At 37.7% G+C, this 17,960-nt stretch overlaps 1 protein-coding gene across 1 annotated transcript in view; it reads right to left on the reverse strand.

Annotated features, from left to right (window-relative positions):
* slc4a7 (solute carrier family 4 member 7) overlaps window positions 1-14,026 on the reverse strand; it is a 41,660-nt gene extending 27,634 nt beyond the window's left edge. The window contains 6 exon segments of the mRNA XM_030157880.1: window positions 4,929-5,117; window positions 5,324-5,484; window positions 5,972-6,110; window positions 6,205-6,345; window positions 7,640-7,721; window positions 13,746-14,026. Of these exon segments, the coding sequence (XP_030013740.1) occupies window positions 4,929-5,117; window positions 5,324-5,484; window positions 5,972-6,110; window positions 6,205-6,345; window positions 7,640-7,721; window positions 13,746-13,802 (769 nt within the window). The 5' untranslated portion in view covers window positions 13,803-14,026.
* Window positions 14,027-17,960: the final 3,934 nt, after the last annotated feature.

Consider the following 17,960-nt stretch of genomic DNA (forward strand, 5'->3'; position numbering starts at 1 on the left):
TAGGATAGGAGGTGCTCTCGGAAGAGCTGGGTCTTCAGGAGCTTCTTGAAGATAGGCAGGGATGACTCTGTTCTTTTAATTTTAATCTTTTAATTGACCAATAAGCAGTTGTAATGGCTTTTTTTTTAACCTATCCAAATCTTCTTGGTAAATGAAAGCAGCCAAATCACCTATTTTGATTCATTCATTTTACATTTCCTAATTTTGTATGGAGTTAAAGTGACATCAGTAAAACCTTAACTGTAAGTGTTTGGTCCTCAAATAATGTATAAATAGTATACATTTCCAGCTGAATTTACATTAAATCTTTTCTTAACTGGAGTCATTCAGCTTTGACACTGAGCTGTAACAGTGTGCAGTACTTTTCCACGGCTCCAGATCTGAATCTCAGTCGGATGGAGTTACTGTTGGTACATAGAGTTTGGATATCCACACTGCACTGCTGAAACCAGAGCTGATGGGACGCCATAATGTCACGGTTAAATGAGTGTGTGTGCGTGTGTAACACGTGGTGCTGAGGGAGTTTTTTTTTAAGTTTACGTGTCATGTGGTTTTAATCAGCAGTTTCAGCCTCTGACAGAAGATATTTCATCAGCTGTTAGATCACAGAGCTGCAGGTCTAAAGCCAAAATCTTGTAAAATAGTGTCAATGCTTTAATTATTTTCCTTTAGTTGTTTGTGTTGTCTTTCTTCTGTTGTTTCTTCTTCCCCTATTTCTCACAAGGTAATGTACATGAGTCAAATTTACTCTTCTTAAATGAGCATCCTGGTGATTTATCATATCTATCTTTAGTTTAGTTTATTATATCTATCTTTATCTATCATATCTGTCTTTAGTTTCAGTCATATTTGATCTTTCCAAATATTCATCAGTATTCTCTAAAGCTTCCTTGTTCAAATGTTGATATAAATGATGTGCAGACATAATTTACGTGAAAACTAGTCCACATGTTCCTAACTGTACAAACATTTCTTATGCTGCAGGGTTTCATTAATATCAGGCTGTAGCCACATTTGTCCCAATGGAGTTATATAATGGTATAAATGTTTTTACACCTAGCACTAACATAAAAGTATCTGTGTAATTCAGACTCACAGCACAGGAGCTGAGAGGCAAATCACAGACTTACAGTAATCGACTGTCTGAAGTACTCATTTTATGTCATTATTTGACATGTTAAACTCTGCAGGTTAACACAACTGAAATTGAACATAAAACCGAACACTTGAGTGTAGAAAGACAGAGAATCACTATATACAGACATAAATCTACATGTTATCATAGCACTATTAGTGCTAACAGCTCATAATGCAACCCTCTTTAGAAAATACCATTACACAGTTATATCTGTAAAATGAATCACAAATGAGTGGGAAAATTTGGACAGAATTTAAATTAATGACATTATTTGATCCCTCTAAAAAGGAGATTTGAAGAACTAAGACTGACCACCATTTAGGAAGACTGAAGTCAATACTGAGAAAGAACACGCTGATGTATTGAATACAGTGTTGGGTTGTACTGAATTGTATATTAATTCCTTACATTATTTAGGAAATACTGAAAAAATAAAGGTAGACATGCAGGATGTTAAATTTGATTTGATCATTATTGACTGGAAAAATTACTCCCAGAACTCTTTTTTTTTTAAATGTCAATACACCTCTGGTTTGTTGTATGTAAAGTGATATATAAATAAACCTGGGATTTTACAGCAAAAAACACTATACAGCTACTGTATTAACGTACATCACAGAGCATGAATATTTGCCTTTTAGCTGATCCTGTTTGTCTTCCATTCTGAATACCTCCACCTCCTCTTCCCCCTCCTTCTGCTGCTCCAGGTCTGGGTCCTCCACAGGGGGGTGAACCACCACCTGAGGGATTCCCTCAGGAGCAGAGGTGCGGCGTATGGGGGCAGGAGTGGTGGAAATTTTGGGGACTGCACAGGGCTCGGAGAAGTAACGGAAGTAACAGGACAAAGAGGGCGTGGTCAAAGGAGTGGAGGTGGGGCTTGGGAGGAGGTGTCCTGACGGGTCACAGATGAATGGGGTAGTGGCGCTGAGAGAGGCAACGGAAGTGCGATGAAGTAGGGAAGCACGGGACGCAGAGATACCCTCTCCTGATCAGGAAGAAGTAAACCGAAAGAGAGCAAAAGAAGGAGGAGGAGAAAACAAAAAGTTGAGACGAAAACTGTGAAAGAAGGAAGAGAAAAGAAAGAGGAGAAGAAAACAAAGGAGGTAAAAACGATAGGGGAAGGGGAGAAAATGAAGGTGTAAAGGGAGAAGAAGAAAGCAAAAAAGAGAAGAAAAATACAGAGAATAAAGCAAAAAAGGAGAGGAAAATGAAGTAGAAAGAGGCAAAAGTGAAGAATGAGAAATCAAAGGAAGTGGAAGAGAACAATGAAAAAGGAGGACAAAGACAAGAAAAAGGAAGAAAGGAGAAACCAGAACAGACAGTAGTAGAAGAAAAAGAATAAAGAGATAAAAAGATGAGTAAAGGAAAACAGAGAAAATAGGAGGACAAGACAATATAGGAAGATATGGAGAATAAAGCAAAAGACAAGGAGAAAGAAGGAGGAAGAAAATATCAAGAAAGAGTAGAGGGAAAGGAGGTGGAAAAGAAACAGATTGAGAGTGATGAAAGCAGAGGAAATGTGGGAGAAGGATGGATGTCGCTCATGCTGGTTGGAAAGCATTCAGCCTCAAACGTCCATATGTGAGGAGTAAAAGACTCAGAAGCGCCAGTAAACACGAAGCATGCAGCAGCTCATAGCAACATGTGCTGGAGACTATCTGACCATCTGATGTCTAATGCAGGGGTGTCAAACTCATTTTAGTTCAGGAGCCACATACAGCCCAATGTGACCTCAAACGGGCTGAACCAGTCAAATAATAACATGATAATCTATAAACGATGAACACTCCAGATTTTTCTCTATGTTTTAGAGTGGAAAAAAAGCTACATAATGAAAATGTTTACATTTACAAACTATCCTTTAAAAAACTGCGAATAACATGACCAACCACAAACAACCTGAAATTATAAAACTGAAAGTCCAATATTACACTTCAGCTTCTCATTTACACATGTGCATTACAACTTACAGTTCACAGTGGATCTACAAAAGGCACAAAACATTTATTAACATTTATTACTGATTGTTGAAGTTACCCACATTTGTGTGAGAGGATAGTTTGTAAATGTAAACATTTTCATTTAAATTTTTTTACACTAAAACAAAGACAACATTTGGAGTTGTCATTATTTAAAGGCTATTATGCTATTATTTTACTCCAGTCCTCTTGAGATCAAATTGAGCTGTATGTGATTCCTAAACTAAAATGATTTTGACACCCCTGATTTTTTAATATCTGTAGTATAATTTTGCATTTCAGACATTTATCCCACGGGCCATATGTTTCACTACCCTGGTCCACCCCAGGCACATGTTGTTTCCATTAACCAACTAGACTCCTCAGCCTGATGTGTCTACCTTAACACTCTGTACATTTTATACATTTTATTTAATATTATATTTACATTTTTATAGTTCGTTGTGTATAGAAATGCCATGGGGATGAAAAATAAACCTAATGTCGGACATTGTAATTGAGAGGCTGCAGATGCAAGGATAGTTGAATGATACCAGGCCTCATCAAGTGGGAAATGGCAACATTTTTGTGGGATTACATTACCGTTTTCAGTTCCCTACAGGCTTCCGTACAAAGGTACAGTTCTCATGCTTCATCTTTATTCAGATGTTATGTTTGTGTTGCAGGTTTTAACTTGACTCAGCTCTATAAGAGTTAAAACATCCCTATAGTCACTCCATTTTTCAGACAGATCCGGATATTAAAACGCTGACTCGTCACATGTTATTAGCTGACTTATTAGTGTCTGACTGAGCCAGTCACATGAGGTTAGTGCTAACCAAGCAGGTGCACACACATCAAATGAAAAAAATTTAGTCTGTACACAAGGTCCATCCAAGTCACTGCGTTTGGATTAGTGCAATAATCACACCAACAAAGGCTCTAACTAAAATCACCTGTGGCTGTTTGTTGGTTTGAGTGTCAACTGAATAAGAAAATGTGATAAAATTGTCAGTTCCAAAACGTTCATCAAAGGTTCATTACTGCCCTCCACCAAATTTCATGAAAACCAGGGCACTACTTCTTGTGTAACCCTGCAAAAATGCAAACAAACCAACAAATACAAACATTACAGAACTGGGTGTATGAACTTTATCTGGGGCAGTTCTAGTTTCCTAAGACAGCAGCACCAGATGCAACAACATCAAGTGCTTTATTTAGCCAGTAGACAAAAAATATTTACAAAAATCAGTTTGGTAATTTCATCACAATGGAGCCAACAAAAACTTGTTTCAACATAGAACAAAAACCATCAGCGTCCATCACACTGAGAAAAAAAAAAAAAAATCACAAATCTGAAGCTTTACCACGCCAACATGATGCCATGCACTAATCAGAGACCTGTGTTCTTGTCATTCTGTTACCTCAACCAATCAGGGTAGATCAACTCTGAATTCTACCCAACAACAGATGGCTGAAAATACTGAAAACAGAACTTAAAAATAAAACATAAGGACTGATTTTAAAATTACACAAAAGAAGTAAAAGTGGGAAGTGTTATTACATCGGTGTATTATGTTTTCATTAGAGATTTCTGTGAGAACTTGTGACAAAATTCTCTTAATGTTTAAATGGGATGAAAGGACAAATCTGTTCACACATGTGGTTATTACATTAGAAAACATCTCCAAAACCAGTAAGAACCAAGTTAGACCTTTAGACCAACAGATTCACAACTGAAAACTGATGTATTATTTACTTGTTTTAAATTTCATTAAAGGTAAATGTTTGGAAGTGTTATGGTTAGAATGACAGGAGCGCCGTGGCCTCACCATTACGTTCCAGCAGATGAGGGTCAGATTGCCTCTTGCCTATGTCTGCAAAGGATCGGACCAGAGGGATGCGGTTACTCAGCTTCTTCTCATTCTGATGGTGGTGACGTCTCATCATGGCCTCCCTCACTTTCTCCTGAAGCCCATCCTCCAACTGACCTGAGGCCAGCATGCTGTCAATCACCATGTCTGAAAACAGGAAATCATCATCAACAAATGCAATGAAGAAACTACATGTTTGGAGATTGAAAGGATGAATATTAAAGTGTACAATTCTGCTTATAGGTCCAACTCTTAATCAAGTCTTTAGAAAAACACGCCTCAACAAAGGCCATGATAGACTCAGGGGTAAACAAATCTGATTCCAGCTCCAATTTGGAAGTAGTTATTCTGACCTGCAATCTCCTCAATGGTATTGGCCCTCATGTCGAGCAGTACAGTGCCGTTCAGGATGCAGGATCGCAGCTCGAACAGACTGTGTAAAGATAGTGTAGCCACGTAGGGTTTACTCCAACGCTCACCGCCGTCCTCCACATCCTCCTCGAACTTCAGCCATCTGAATACAACAAACATACCAACACAGTTAACACTAGTACACAAACATGCAAACCACTCCTAGATGAGACTTTATAAAGAAAAGTAATGTAATATTTATGACAAAATGAATGATTTTTATCAATATCATCTGTTAAAAGAAAACAAGAGAAAATGGTTGGCCACTAGTACTTATTTTTATTTACTTTTATTCTTTGTAGTCCTTTTTTCTCATAGAATGAGGAACACTAAATGTTCTGGACTGATGGCAGTTTTGAAACACATGTTTATCACATAGATTATAAAAAGTGAATAAATAGTTATCTTGGATAAAGGCTGAAGGATTGGCAAAGAAAGCAAAGTGAAGTATGTGGGTGATGATGGTTTAAACAGAAGGAAAGCCAATCTACAGCATTATACTGAATAAAATAAATAAAACCAGAGGTAAAAACTAAACACTCATCGATATGTCATTCAAGTGTCAGCGTCACAGAGCGGTTGTGTCTCACCTGGCCGTCTCCTTCCACTCCTGAATGTCTCCATCTTTGAATGCGAGTTCGTCCAACTCAGTGAACAGGTCGTGTGGTATGTGCTCCTCATCATCATCCTCTGTGCCGAGGATGAACTGGACTCTCTGAGATGGTGTGTCTGCAGAGACAAGATGACAAACCTTAATTACGTCATCTTCATCGCCTAATGTTACCTGTTTGTGCTGAGATTCTGTAGTTGTGTCTGAACTCACCATAGGTTGGTGATTCTCGTCCGTCGTCCCGATCTGAGCGGTCCCGCCGTTTCCGGTGATGTCTGTGTCCTCTGTGTCGATGCCGCCGCCGACTCTGTCGACCCAGGGGGACATGGACTCCAACGTACACCGCTCTGTGACCTAAACAGAGAAACAATCAGTAAACATTCAGACTGAGAAACACTGAACTGAGGCTGTGAATCTGATGAGACTTTCCTATACGTTACAGGTGCAAGTTCCTATATGTTACTATAATACAAGTTACAGGCTGTGTAAAGGTGAAATAACAAAGGTGAATCAGAGGCCAAAAGAGTTTAAGGTAGAAAACACAACTGGGGGGGGGTGTCCATTATGTAATAGAGGCATGCCAGGAGTGTGTCAAGTGTCATTAATAAAAACAGAACAGACGCCAATTTTTCTCATGCAAAAGCAAACATAACGTGCTGTGAACTAATACCCCTCGAGCAGAATGGAAAGACAGAGGGACAGACGACAAAACAATTACAATATCCCTTCGGCCAGTCAGCCGAGGAGTAAAAACAGACAGAGAAAAGCCCTGTTTTTAGTACCATTAACATAATATTGCCTATATCTTACATAAATTAAACCTTTTACTGTAGTTCCAAAGCTGAATGAAAATCCCGTGCACTGAACATTTCAACTGCTTTTATGCTGAAATAACATCATATTGCAGCTCCACATACTGTGTTTTTAGTGTGGAAGCTTTTGAGGGGGGAGCACGGAAATGATCCTCTACATTATCATTATATCAGCCTTTACAAATGCACTACCGGTCGGCCGCTTCTTGAAACCCAGACAGGATTGTTCCTACTTGCGTTAAATTAGAGCAAAAAGAAATCGGTTGCAATCGGCCAGTGAGTCCAGTCCTGGATCACATATAAAACATGATCTCATGTTGAGAGGGATTTGTCCAGATTGTCTGATTGACTAGATACCAGAGGCAGCTTAAAACAAAGGAACTATATTGTGGATGACACTTGCATTAACTAAGTGATTTGTTGTAATTTAATGACTGTTTTAAAATCATGCCACATCTAAAATGAGGAATATCAATTAGTGCCATTGCATATATTTTTTGTCTTATAGTACTGGCCAAAACAAAATACTTTGAATAATGTTTATAGGTTTTCAAAATGCAAAAGCTGAACTGAACTGCTGAACATGAAGAACTAAATTGATTTGAGGAATCTGAAGTGCTTTTATGATTAGTGTCTTAAAAAGCATTAAGGATAACAAGTGTAGAAACTGAAGTACAGAAAATCAGCACCAATGTGGGTAAAGTAGTCAAATAACCAGAGATTTATTCAAGCTATGAACTGACTGATGTATCCATGTGTAAATACAGGCTAATTCCTCTTTGCTACTTTCTGTTTGACTGTAAACATAAGAGTGTGTGTGCAGACAGATGACTCACTCTCCAGTTCTTCCTTCTCAAAATTAGTGTAGAGGGTTGAGCTGGTCTTCCCCCGGTCCAACACCGCCTCCTCATCACTCCCCTACACGACACACATACAGAACAGGTGAGTTAATCAACAGGATGATGGAGTTTCATTTGTCTAATATTTATTCATTTATGGCCCAAGACAGGGCATTTCTAAAAATCCTCTGTTTTCTGATGAAAAATACACTGAAGTCACCTCACACATACCTTAATAACTCAGAATTGAGTTGACAAGACCAATATTAGGGATCAGCCACCATCAGTGTCAACAGGTGCAGATTAATCTGTCAATCTGTAGTGGTACCTTAAAATCATAATCACACCCATCACAAAATAGATGTATCCAGCATGAGTGTATAATGATGGACCTGCCCGACTCATCACATCTGCCTGTTCACATCAGAATGTGATCAGGATGCACAGTAAAGTGTGGACATCAGGGCTGTCAGTAACAAAACAGCAGGAGATGAAACTAAATAAATATCAGAGGGTTAAGATAGTCTGAGACCCAAAGATGAAGTATAGACCTGTGTCTACAAGGACTGTCATGGACAGAATGCATTCACTAATCCTAATTTTAACCCTAAAACAAAGTCTGAATCCTTTGAGGAACATTTATGACTGCAACCAGTTGTGAAAACTGACTTTTCAAAGACATGAATACTATATAAAAATCACAAAGACCAAAACAACAATGCACATAGTAAGCTGAAAAAGAATTTTAGGTAAAGAAATTTGGTTTTGTTATTCCCTCCAGTGTTAATGGTTTATGTTCAACAGGAATAATGTCTTTGCGCAATATGGACATCTAATACATTTTTTTTTTTTCTTCCTTTTTTTTTAATCCAGCCTTTTTCAGCTTCTATCCATAAAGGCTTTAACTCATGAAACCTGAAAACCCTAAATTAACATAAAAAACAGAGAAACACTCAACAAAATTAGTCAATTAATCTAAATAAAACTCAGAAAATTCAGCTTAGAAGCAGCACTCAAGCCAGTTAGGAGACTACCTAGTCTGGCTCACTGGATATGAATATTTTCCTCATACAGGGCAGGATTGTCATCGTCTTTCCTTCCTCTCTCTGTACTTCAGTGCCTTGAAAATTCACCTTATAGTAAATAATCACAACTTCCAAGCTGCAACTACATCATAAAAATGGCCTGTTTTGACAGAAGCACACTTTTTATGTCGTGTTTTCTTTTGTTGGGATTTGGTTATTTTAATACCACAATGTGTTTCATCACGGCCACATATTCCACCAAAACAACTTCTCTCCTGATACTATTATCCAAATGCACTATTGCAGCATTCTGTGCTCAGGATTCAGAAACTTTTTCATATCATCATACACACATACTACTAGAACCCATTTACTCCAACTCAAACAGCAGCCAAGGACCTGAAAACCAAGGGGAAACCCTGTAATGCCATTATAAAGCAGCTGGATCTAAACTGACACCAAAAACCAAACTGAAATACTGAATGAACGTTAACTGTCAGAAGTCTGATGAAGACCAGACATGTCTTCACACATATACACGGGGACACACAGACAGGAAGCAGCGGTTGGTTATTATTCCTCAGTGACACTCGGTTTACAGCCACTGTCTGTTTGTACAGCAACATGCTGACACACAGCTCAGCTTAAAGAAACACACACATTCAATCCTGTATTAACTCTGACTTCACACGTTAATGGACATCACGGTCATTCCAGGTCAACTCACATAAAACATTAACCTTTACTCTTTATCTCCTGGATTTAGATGAACTCACTGAAAACAATGAAACTCTACTCCAGACCACGACCTTCAGTTTGTCTCAGAGGTATTTTTTTATTAAAATGCTAAAGCAATTAAGATCAACATATTCTCATGAGAATAGTTCTTACAAAAAATTCAATCGTTTTTGCCCCTCATATGGGAATATAAGCTTTTTCTTTTGCATCTGTTATTTTCTTGTTAAAAGGGCACAATTAGCATTACTGTAAAAAGTAGTACTTAACTGGCATGAAATGCCCATTAATGAATGACATATTCTGTGAGTTGGTGTGGACCCATCAAATCTTGACAACATTTGTCAATAAAATGTATTAAAAAGAATAAAAATGCAGGTAAAGTTGTTTGTTTATTGTAAAACACAAAGAAAATGTGGCATAAAAGCATTCATTCAGCAGTTGAGGAGCTGGAAACCTTTTAACTTCAGCAATTTCTGAATCAAAAATTGTCCAATAACTTCAGTCAAAAATCAAAATATTAACAGTCAATATAACTGATTCATTGATAAATGGTTGCAGTGGAATAATTTTAAAAAAGAAGTTGTGTCATTGGTGCCAGACGGAGTTGATCTTTAATCATCCCGACAGGATGCAGCGGTCGTTGCATTCTGATGATGCCACATGAAAGTTTATATGACTGGGGAGTGACGGGATGCCAAGCGCCAGGTCCATTCTCCACAGATAAATATAGAGTTCACACAGTGCAGAGGATTCCTGCACAACATTCGTCATACAGACTCAAGGATTTCACTTTATATCTGAATGAGAACACCATGTCACTCCTGATAACCCTAACCTAACCCTAACTTCATTCATATACTTTGCTGACCCCTGAAAAGAGCACTAGTCAAAGGTCAAACGGTGGACAACAGTGTGGAAATAGTCATGAAGTATCACTATTCTTAGTTTGATCCAACGCTTGTGAAGGTTCTAACACTCCAACCTTTAGGAGACATGATAACACTCAAGTGATTAGGTTACATTACAAAGTGTCCAGGTGTCCCTGTCAACTGTAGCAGACCAGATGGCATGCAAAACCCCTAAAGAGAGTCCTGGTTTAGATCTAGGACCTCCACCCATGTGCTGGTACCACATAGACCTCCAAAGGAAGGGATGACATTATAACTTATCACCATTTCATTGTAACATTTCAGATGTTGCAGCATATGCTTTGTCAGTGAAACTGTTAACTTCATTCCTAGGTGACAGTAGTGATGCACCTCTACAGAGTTATCACAGTTATGAAGGGGCAATTCTCTACTACAAGGTTGTTTTTTGCTGAATTCAAACATGGCAAGTTTGAGATACTAATATGTGTTTGTGTTACTAAATATAAAACTTTGAGGAAATGAAAGTCTACTTTAAATGATTCATCATCACTTCAACTGTAGTTCCTCATTTTAAATCCCAATTCTGTTTCAACAAATTCTTTATTCCAATAAAGACTAACACCAGACTGTGGCCCACCACGATCTCTTAATGGACAGAACATATTGTAGCATGTAAAGCTTCATGCCATAAGGCAGCGTTTTTAACCTGGTAACAACAACAACAACAGCAGAGTAAAAACACCTCCATTTAACAACAGAAGCTATGCTTTACATCATGGAATGTGTTACCACATCATTAGTATACATTCTTTTGTCCACACCAAGTCCAAAGCCCGGGGTTTTCAGATGGCTTATGTGTCATCTGGATTCTAGTAGTTTGCACAAGATTCATCTAGCTATATGTAGGTATTGTGTTTTTTCATTGTTGTTGAGCAGAAATGGCATCTAAAAAGCATTTTTACTTAATGGTTTAGATACTGCAGTTACGCCTCATAATCATGTGGAAATCCACAAGGAAATCCCTGTGTGACATTTTTATACAGTCTTTTTGCACTTGTGTTTGCTGCTAACAGAGACAGAGATGCTAAACTGATTTTCATTGTTCCTGTAACAGTGACAGTAAAGATCTATTCTAAGCATTCAAATGATTTTAAACAAGATATTTTAAAACCAATTTAGCACATTCTTTTCAGGGATATTCAGGGGAAGCAGCTTCTCTTATTTGTCCAAAATCAAACGCTTTACATAACCACGAGTATGAGTACAGTTGAGAAAATGTGCACAAATGATGGCTGAAAAGACTCAGAATCAAGTGTCCGCATTAGGGGTGTAACAGTACAGAAAAATCCTGTTTGGTATGTTTTTGGTACAGGGGTCTTCAGTTTGATAAATTTTCAATACAATTTCGGTACAGTGAAGGAGACCAGTTTCATTAAAAAAAAAAAAAAAAAAACTTTAAATAATACTGATCTTCACATAACAATGCTGGCACACCACTCCAGTTTTGTCGACTTGTCTCTCTCCATTGACATATGGAATCTGAAACGCTCCCAAATTGGAAACCTTAGAGAAGACGGAGGGTCTTCCAACTCTGGCTTTGTACCTGTGATGGTGCTCTGAGGTGCCATGCTGGTTCACGTTCAGCATATGTATGGTGCATGTTCCGCTTAGATGTCCATCTAGGATATCAAATATTGCACATGGGTTTTGCTTGCAGCCACCGTACTCATACTGTGTGCATTCTACTTCAAGGTTTGTGTGGAGACTTAAGGTGAGTGTTAGCGTTCTTCACATAGGCTACAAGTATTCGTTTGGTACACCTCCATATTGTATTGAAGGCCCCAAACCAAAACAGTTAGATACAAACAAGTGCACCATTACACCCTTAGTCATCACGTCTGGTTGTTGCAGATTTTCCAGATTCAGAACTTCAACTTGCTAACAGGGATTTGGTCCCACCAAGAAGGTGCTGATGAGGCCTGACTCCCAGTCTGCATTCAATTCTTCCCTAAGACGTTAAAACGTTGGTATGGGTCAGAGGTCATGGCTCTGTCCACGCCACACTGGGAAAACATTTCTTTATGATTTGCTGAGCACAGAGAGGATTCACTTTTACTTGCGACTTCAAATACTGTTTTGGAGGTCACATGGCGATAGAAAGTATTAAAAATCTCAAAAAGTCTGGCCATCAGAACTGAGGATGGAGGATAGACAAATAGAATAAAGTGAAGGTAATGTTTTATTTTCATTGCCAACAATGCAAGTTAGAATAAAACAACAGTTGAGGGTATTTCACGCATTCTTGAAATTTTCAACTTTTTCAAGTGCTAACTGTTCATCAAAATAATATTGTTGATTGTTCTGCCTCTACATTTGTGAAATTCTTTATTTCTTAGGTATTTGTCATGCTCGGTAATTACAGATTAAAACCAGTCTTTCAAGTGTTTTCCTCTCATTTTATTTTCATCTTCAGCTTTCATTTAATTTTTGTCCTGTGGCTTTTTTTTTTTTTTTTTTTTAAATCGCATTCCATCTTTTACAAATGTGGTTACTAACCCTAACCACAAATATGCATCTAGTCTCTTTAACTTTCACTCATGACCAGAAGTCAGCCTTTGAACATCATTAAATAGTGACCACAGTAATAACTGATATGCACTGATATGAAATGTTTATAGTGAAAACATTTTTAGACCCACTGATCAGCTGTACTAAAGAGCCCATGAGTTGGTTGTGTAAGTGTCAAGTCTTTATGGAGAGGAATGAATGAACATGTTGAAACAAGAGAATATTTTTACCAGACTGCTGAATTACACTGGATGCATACTGTTGATATTAAATTCTGCTGAAACTTTGGAAAATTAGGCTAAGCAGAATACAACAACCAAACACACAAGCAGTGGATCAACAGGGAGGTTTGTGGCATGCATTAGCTTTGCCAGTTTTGCTACACACAAATATTTCTGTAGACCAAGATATTGTGCAATATTTGATAGTATGTGTTGAAGCAGGGCGTTACATTCCGTCTGTACACATGCAAGAGAGCTGAGCAGATTTCCTGTTAAACTGCCTGATTTCCTGAAACAACGTTTCATTCTGATAAAGTCAAACATGTCAACCACGAGATCTTCCTCTAAAGCAGTCTGACTGAGGAAACGTCACTGATTATCAGAAACTGCCATACAAGACTGAAAAATGTTAGAAAAACTGAAGCATGTGGATCATGAATAAACCATTTTGAAATTGCATGTACTCTTATTTTGCTGTTTTCTAAATAAAAACTATTTACCATGTTGGATATAGAAGTATATTTTACTCTTATTTTGATGCATTCAACCGCACAGCATCGGCACTCTGTCATACTTCGTCTGCATGTGAAGTGAAACCACATGTGGTTTTAACTGCACACTTTACAGACTGTCAAACATGTCTCTAAATGAGTTTTCAGAGATAAAAACTGTTCATACATACCACTGACAAAGCTCTGGCAACCCTCTGACTGGCGATATCACCCCAAAAGCCTCCCATGGTGGCCGTTTACTCGACAAACCCTCAGGAGAAACAAAACCCCTTTTTCAAGAAGTTCCACTGTCTGTTGAAAAGTTGTTTTTAACAACAGTTAAAGATAAATCCAGTCAAAGTGGCGGTTCACACAGCAGTGTGTGGATCTGTCCACCCTTGGTAAGTAAATACAGACACTGTGCTGCCAGCACAGCCTTAGATATGATTCATGTATTTATAGCAGAGTGTGTTGCTCTGCTGAGCCTGGAAGTCAGCAAACAGCAAGAAAAAAAAGGAGGAGGAGCATGTGCAGGATGATCCTCCACAATTCTGACAGAAAAGGGAAACAGGTCAAAGACAAATCAACAGAGACTGGTTCTACCCTGTTAGTTATTCCACTTTGACTGACAGGATTTCACAAATACTGCAGTGACAGGTCACATCTTACATACTACTGCATGCAAAGCAGAGAAAAGGCCCAAACAAAAACTGACAAGACCATAAACAAGGCTTCAAGTTAAAACCCAAAACAAATGCAAAGATACAATAGACTAATCCAAAGTTAAAAGCACAGGTCAAGACTAGAACAACACAAGCTCCAAGTCAAGATTATCAGAACATAAAGCCTGCAGACGGAGTACGCAACCAGGTCTGAGGTCAAACCCAAGTCACAAGATAATTAACACTGACACTCCTGAGTCCAGACTTGACTAAAACAGAGCCAAGTCTTAAAGGTTCAGTGTGTGATATTTAGTGACTTCTAGTGGTGAAGTTGCAACTCAAACCAACCAACATCCTCTGCTTGTTCCAGTCAATGTTTGTTTTGTATACCTTTTTTTTTTTTAAATAGTAAGAGGGATGTTAAATCTGGCCCACACTCCAGACATGGTAGGTAACAGATGATTACTGGTATAAAACAGAGGAAGAAGAAGTCCATTCTGAGTTACATGATGGTTCTACTCCCTCTGTGGACATAAACAACTCATTCTAAGGGAACAAAATGAATTCCATTATCATCATCTTCTTTATAAGCTTCAAAAGGAGAAGAACTATTTTATTTACAGAGCCCCATACTTTGACAGACAAAGCAAAGACAATAAAGTAAAAGTATGATGTTACAATAAAAACTGCACAACTATAATGCAAAACAAAGGGAAGACAAAAGATTAAAAATAAAACCAAAAGACAAACTTTGTCACTTTGTCCTCATTGGTTCTAAAATACATGTGACATCATCATCCACCTTAAACTACCTAAAACTCTACAGACCAGTGCCAAATCACAGTAAAACCCTAATGTTAGTGTTGTTTTCAGAGACAAGAATACATCCATTAATAAAAAATACAACTATGATGTAAATCATATGTTAAGTCCCCCATAGTAGAGATGATTGATAAAACTATAATGAAACTGATTGTGATATCATTTCTATATTACACCATGATACTTTGCCCTGGCGATCAGTTCAGATGAGTTGACACATACTTTTATTTTAAATTAATACTATAAAAATCAGAGTGTGTTGGTGGCTAAAAAGAAATATAAAAATATGGACTGATGGAAATAAATAGTGTGACACTGCCAAAGCTATCTGACATGGTGAATGTACATCATAAGGATTTCCATCAAAATATTAGCGTGTGGGACTTTTTTTAGTCAGGTTATGTACATTATAATAATTATTGGTATCAACTGAACATTTGTATCATAATCTTTTTGACCATCTCGCTCACACAGTCACCAGACCAACCGGAATTAATTATCATGGAAGATTCTCAAGTGACATATTCAAGAGCATTCACCTCTTCCAACATCAAAATTCCAAAAAATTTTGAATATTAAATTCCAGAATATATTTAGCATGAATGATGTTTGTCCCCCAGTCAAGACTGTACAAAAACTGACACTGTTCATGTATAAGAACTAGCACTTTATATTCATGTTATGACTGTGTGCAGTTTGAGTTCTACATCTGTAAACAGTAAATAGTTTCCGTTTTGTAACAATGCTATGTAAATGCTCTCCCTCCCTGTGTGTGCCTCACAGGAGTTTCCACTCAGCTCAGGAATCCTAATGAGAAACAAGCCACTACATGAGCACACAGCGCACATCCATATAAACACATGATGGGAGGCTTTACATTTCCTCTTCTGTTACAGCTCACAGACGACCACAAGCAGCAGCAAAAGCAGCAGCAGCCCACAAGCCACAAACAAATCACTGCGTACAGACACACAACACCAGACAGGATTAGAAAACAAGGAGGATTCCATTTGCAGGTGAAAAACCCGTGCACTCATGTTATTTCAGGTATAGGAAGTGACTGTGGGTGCACCGGAAGGGGAAATAGACATTTAAATGATTCAGTATTTGTGCTTCTATAGAACTATGATAGATAAATCAACACTCTAATCTGTTAATAAATCAACAGGAATAAATGTGTAAACAGCACCAAGTGATGGAGGAGGAATACGTGCACATTTTAAATCTGTGCTCTGTTATTGAAGAACAAGTCACAAAAAAAGTCTGTGTTCAGATAAATAAAAGTTCTTCATGATCGGTCCGTGTGATAGGCCTATATACTGTATGCAACGACAGAAAAAGGTCTTTTGTTTTATAATCAGCTCAACACTTTTTATGTGTCATATGTCAGATTACACTCTTAACAACAATGTTTTTAGTATTCGGATGACACATCTTTCATATCCACAGACATATGAGTAACAAGCTTTTATTTGTTGAAGATACAATTCACAGTGTGCTGTAGAAACAGGCCTTTCAATATGGTCATAATTTATTAAGGTTGGATAATTTGGTCATCTTGCAAAAGTTACTGAAACCAAGAAACAAAATTGTACCGATTACTGAACATTTTGAAATAGAGTGAAATAATAATGATAATAATGATCCCCCCCCCCCCAACTTAATCATATAAACATAAAGCTGTATGAGACAGAAATTAAGAGAAAAAAAAAAGAATGTGAAAATCTACCTCCTCCTTCTGCAGGTCCAAACCAAAGTACTAAATATAAAGATAGATGATATGATGCCGTTTCATGTCATGTTGGAAAAGTGGAGCCAAAATATCCCGGTTTGATCCACAGTGAAAGCCTTGCCATCTCTTCACCACCAACTGTGTTGCTGTAGAACAGGATTCCAATAAAATGCAAGTCTTCAGGTATGATACTGTCAAAATATGACACAAAATTTGAGGACAGCTGTAATTTGATTCTACATGAATAAAGAAATAGTAAAAACCCTTATTTAACAATTGTTAACAGCTGGCTAATCAGCCATCTGATTTTTACTGGTTAGAAATGATATAAATCCACAGCAATAAAGTCATGTATATGTGAATCTGATCAGCAATTCATAATTACAGTTGTCAATCACATATTTAACTCTTCTACCTGTCTGAAAACACCTGTGATTAGACATCTACTCCAGACATTTTCTATCGGTTGCCGCTTTTCCAGATCTTTGTACACAAATAAGGTAATAACAACAGTCCAAAAGTAAATATATTTTATTGGAAATATATACAAACAAGACTCAAATCCTTCACATGTGCCAGTTTTCCATAAACTTAGGGGGAAAAAAATTACAATATTAAAATTACATAATAATCACTGCACAGTTAGCATAAAACTCATGAGATTAAGGACCCCTAACAACAGCCCGCCAACCCAACTACAACTCCCAAGCCCCTCGACAACTTGGGAAAAACGCTGTCCTTGTACACTGAATTTCTGTAAAATCAGTGACTAAATATAATAAATACAGAAAATGGGCTGTAATGCAATATGTAGAATATGAGACTTTGTTCGTATCACACAGCTCCACATTATTAGCATTATTTTCATTTTTTAAACATGTAGCTGGAGATAAGAATGAATGTTATTGGCCAAAGCTGGTTCATCTCCAGTTCTCTATGCTCCTACTGATAATGAGCCCTGTTCTTGTCAAATTAGATTATACACTTTTCTTTAAATCTGAAATACTCAAGGCTGCTGATTTAAGCATCGGTTAATTCACCCTGAAGCCACACAGTTTTCAGGGTCCTTTGCATAAATAACCTCAACTTCTTTTTTCCCTCCCCTGTAACAAACTCCCAGATCTGGCCTCTATCATTTGCGTGTTTCTGTTTCTCAGGTAGCGGATTGTGGACACCAGTCACCATGGAAA

Source organism: Sphaeramia orbicularis, chromosome 16 (assembly GCF_902148855.1).
Source record: "Sphaeramia orbicularis chromosome 16, fSphaOr1.1, whole genome shotgun sequence".
Lineage (NCBI taxonomy): Eukaryota > Metazoa > Chordata > Actinopteri > Kurtiformes > Apogonidae > Sphaeramia > Sphaeramia orbicularis.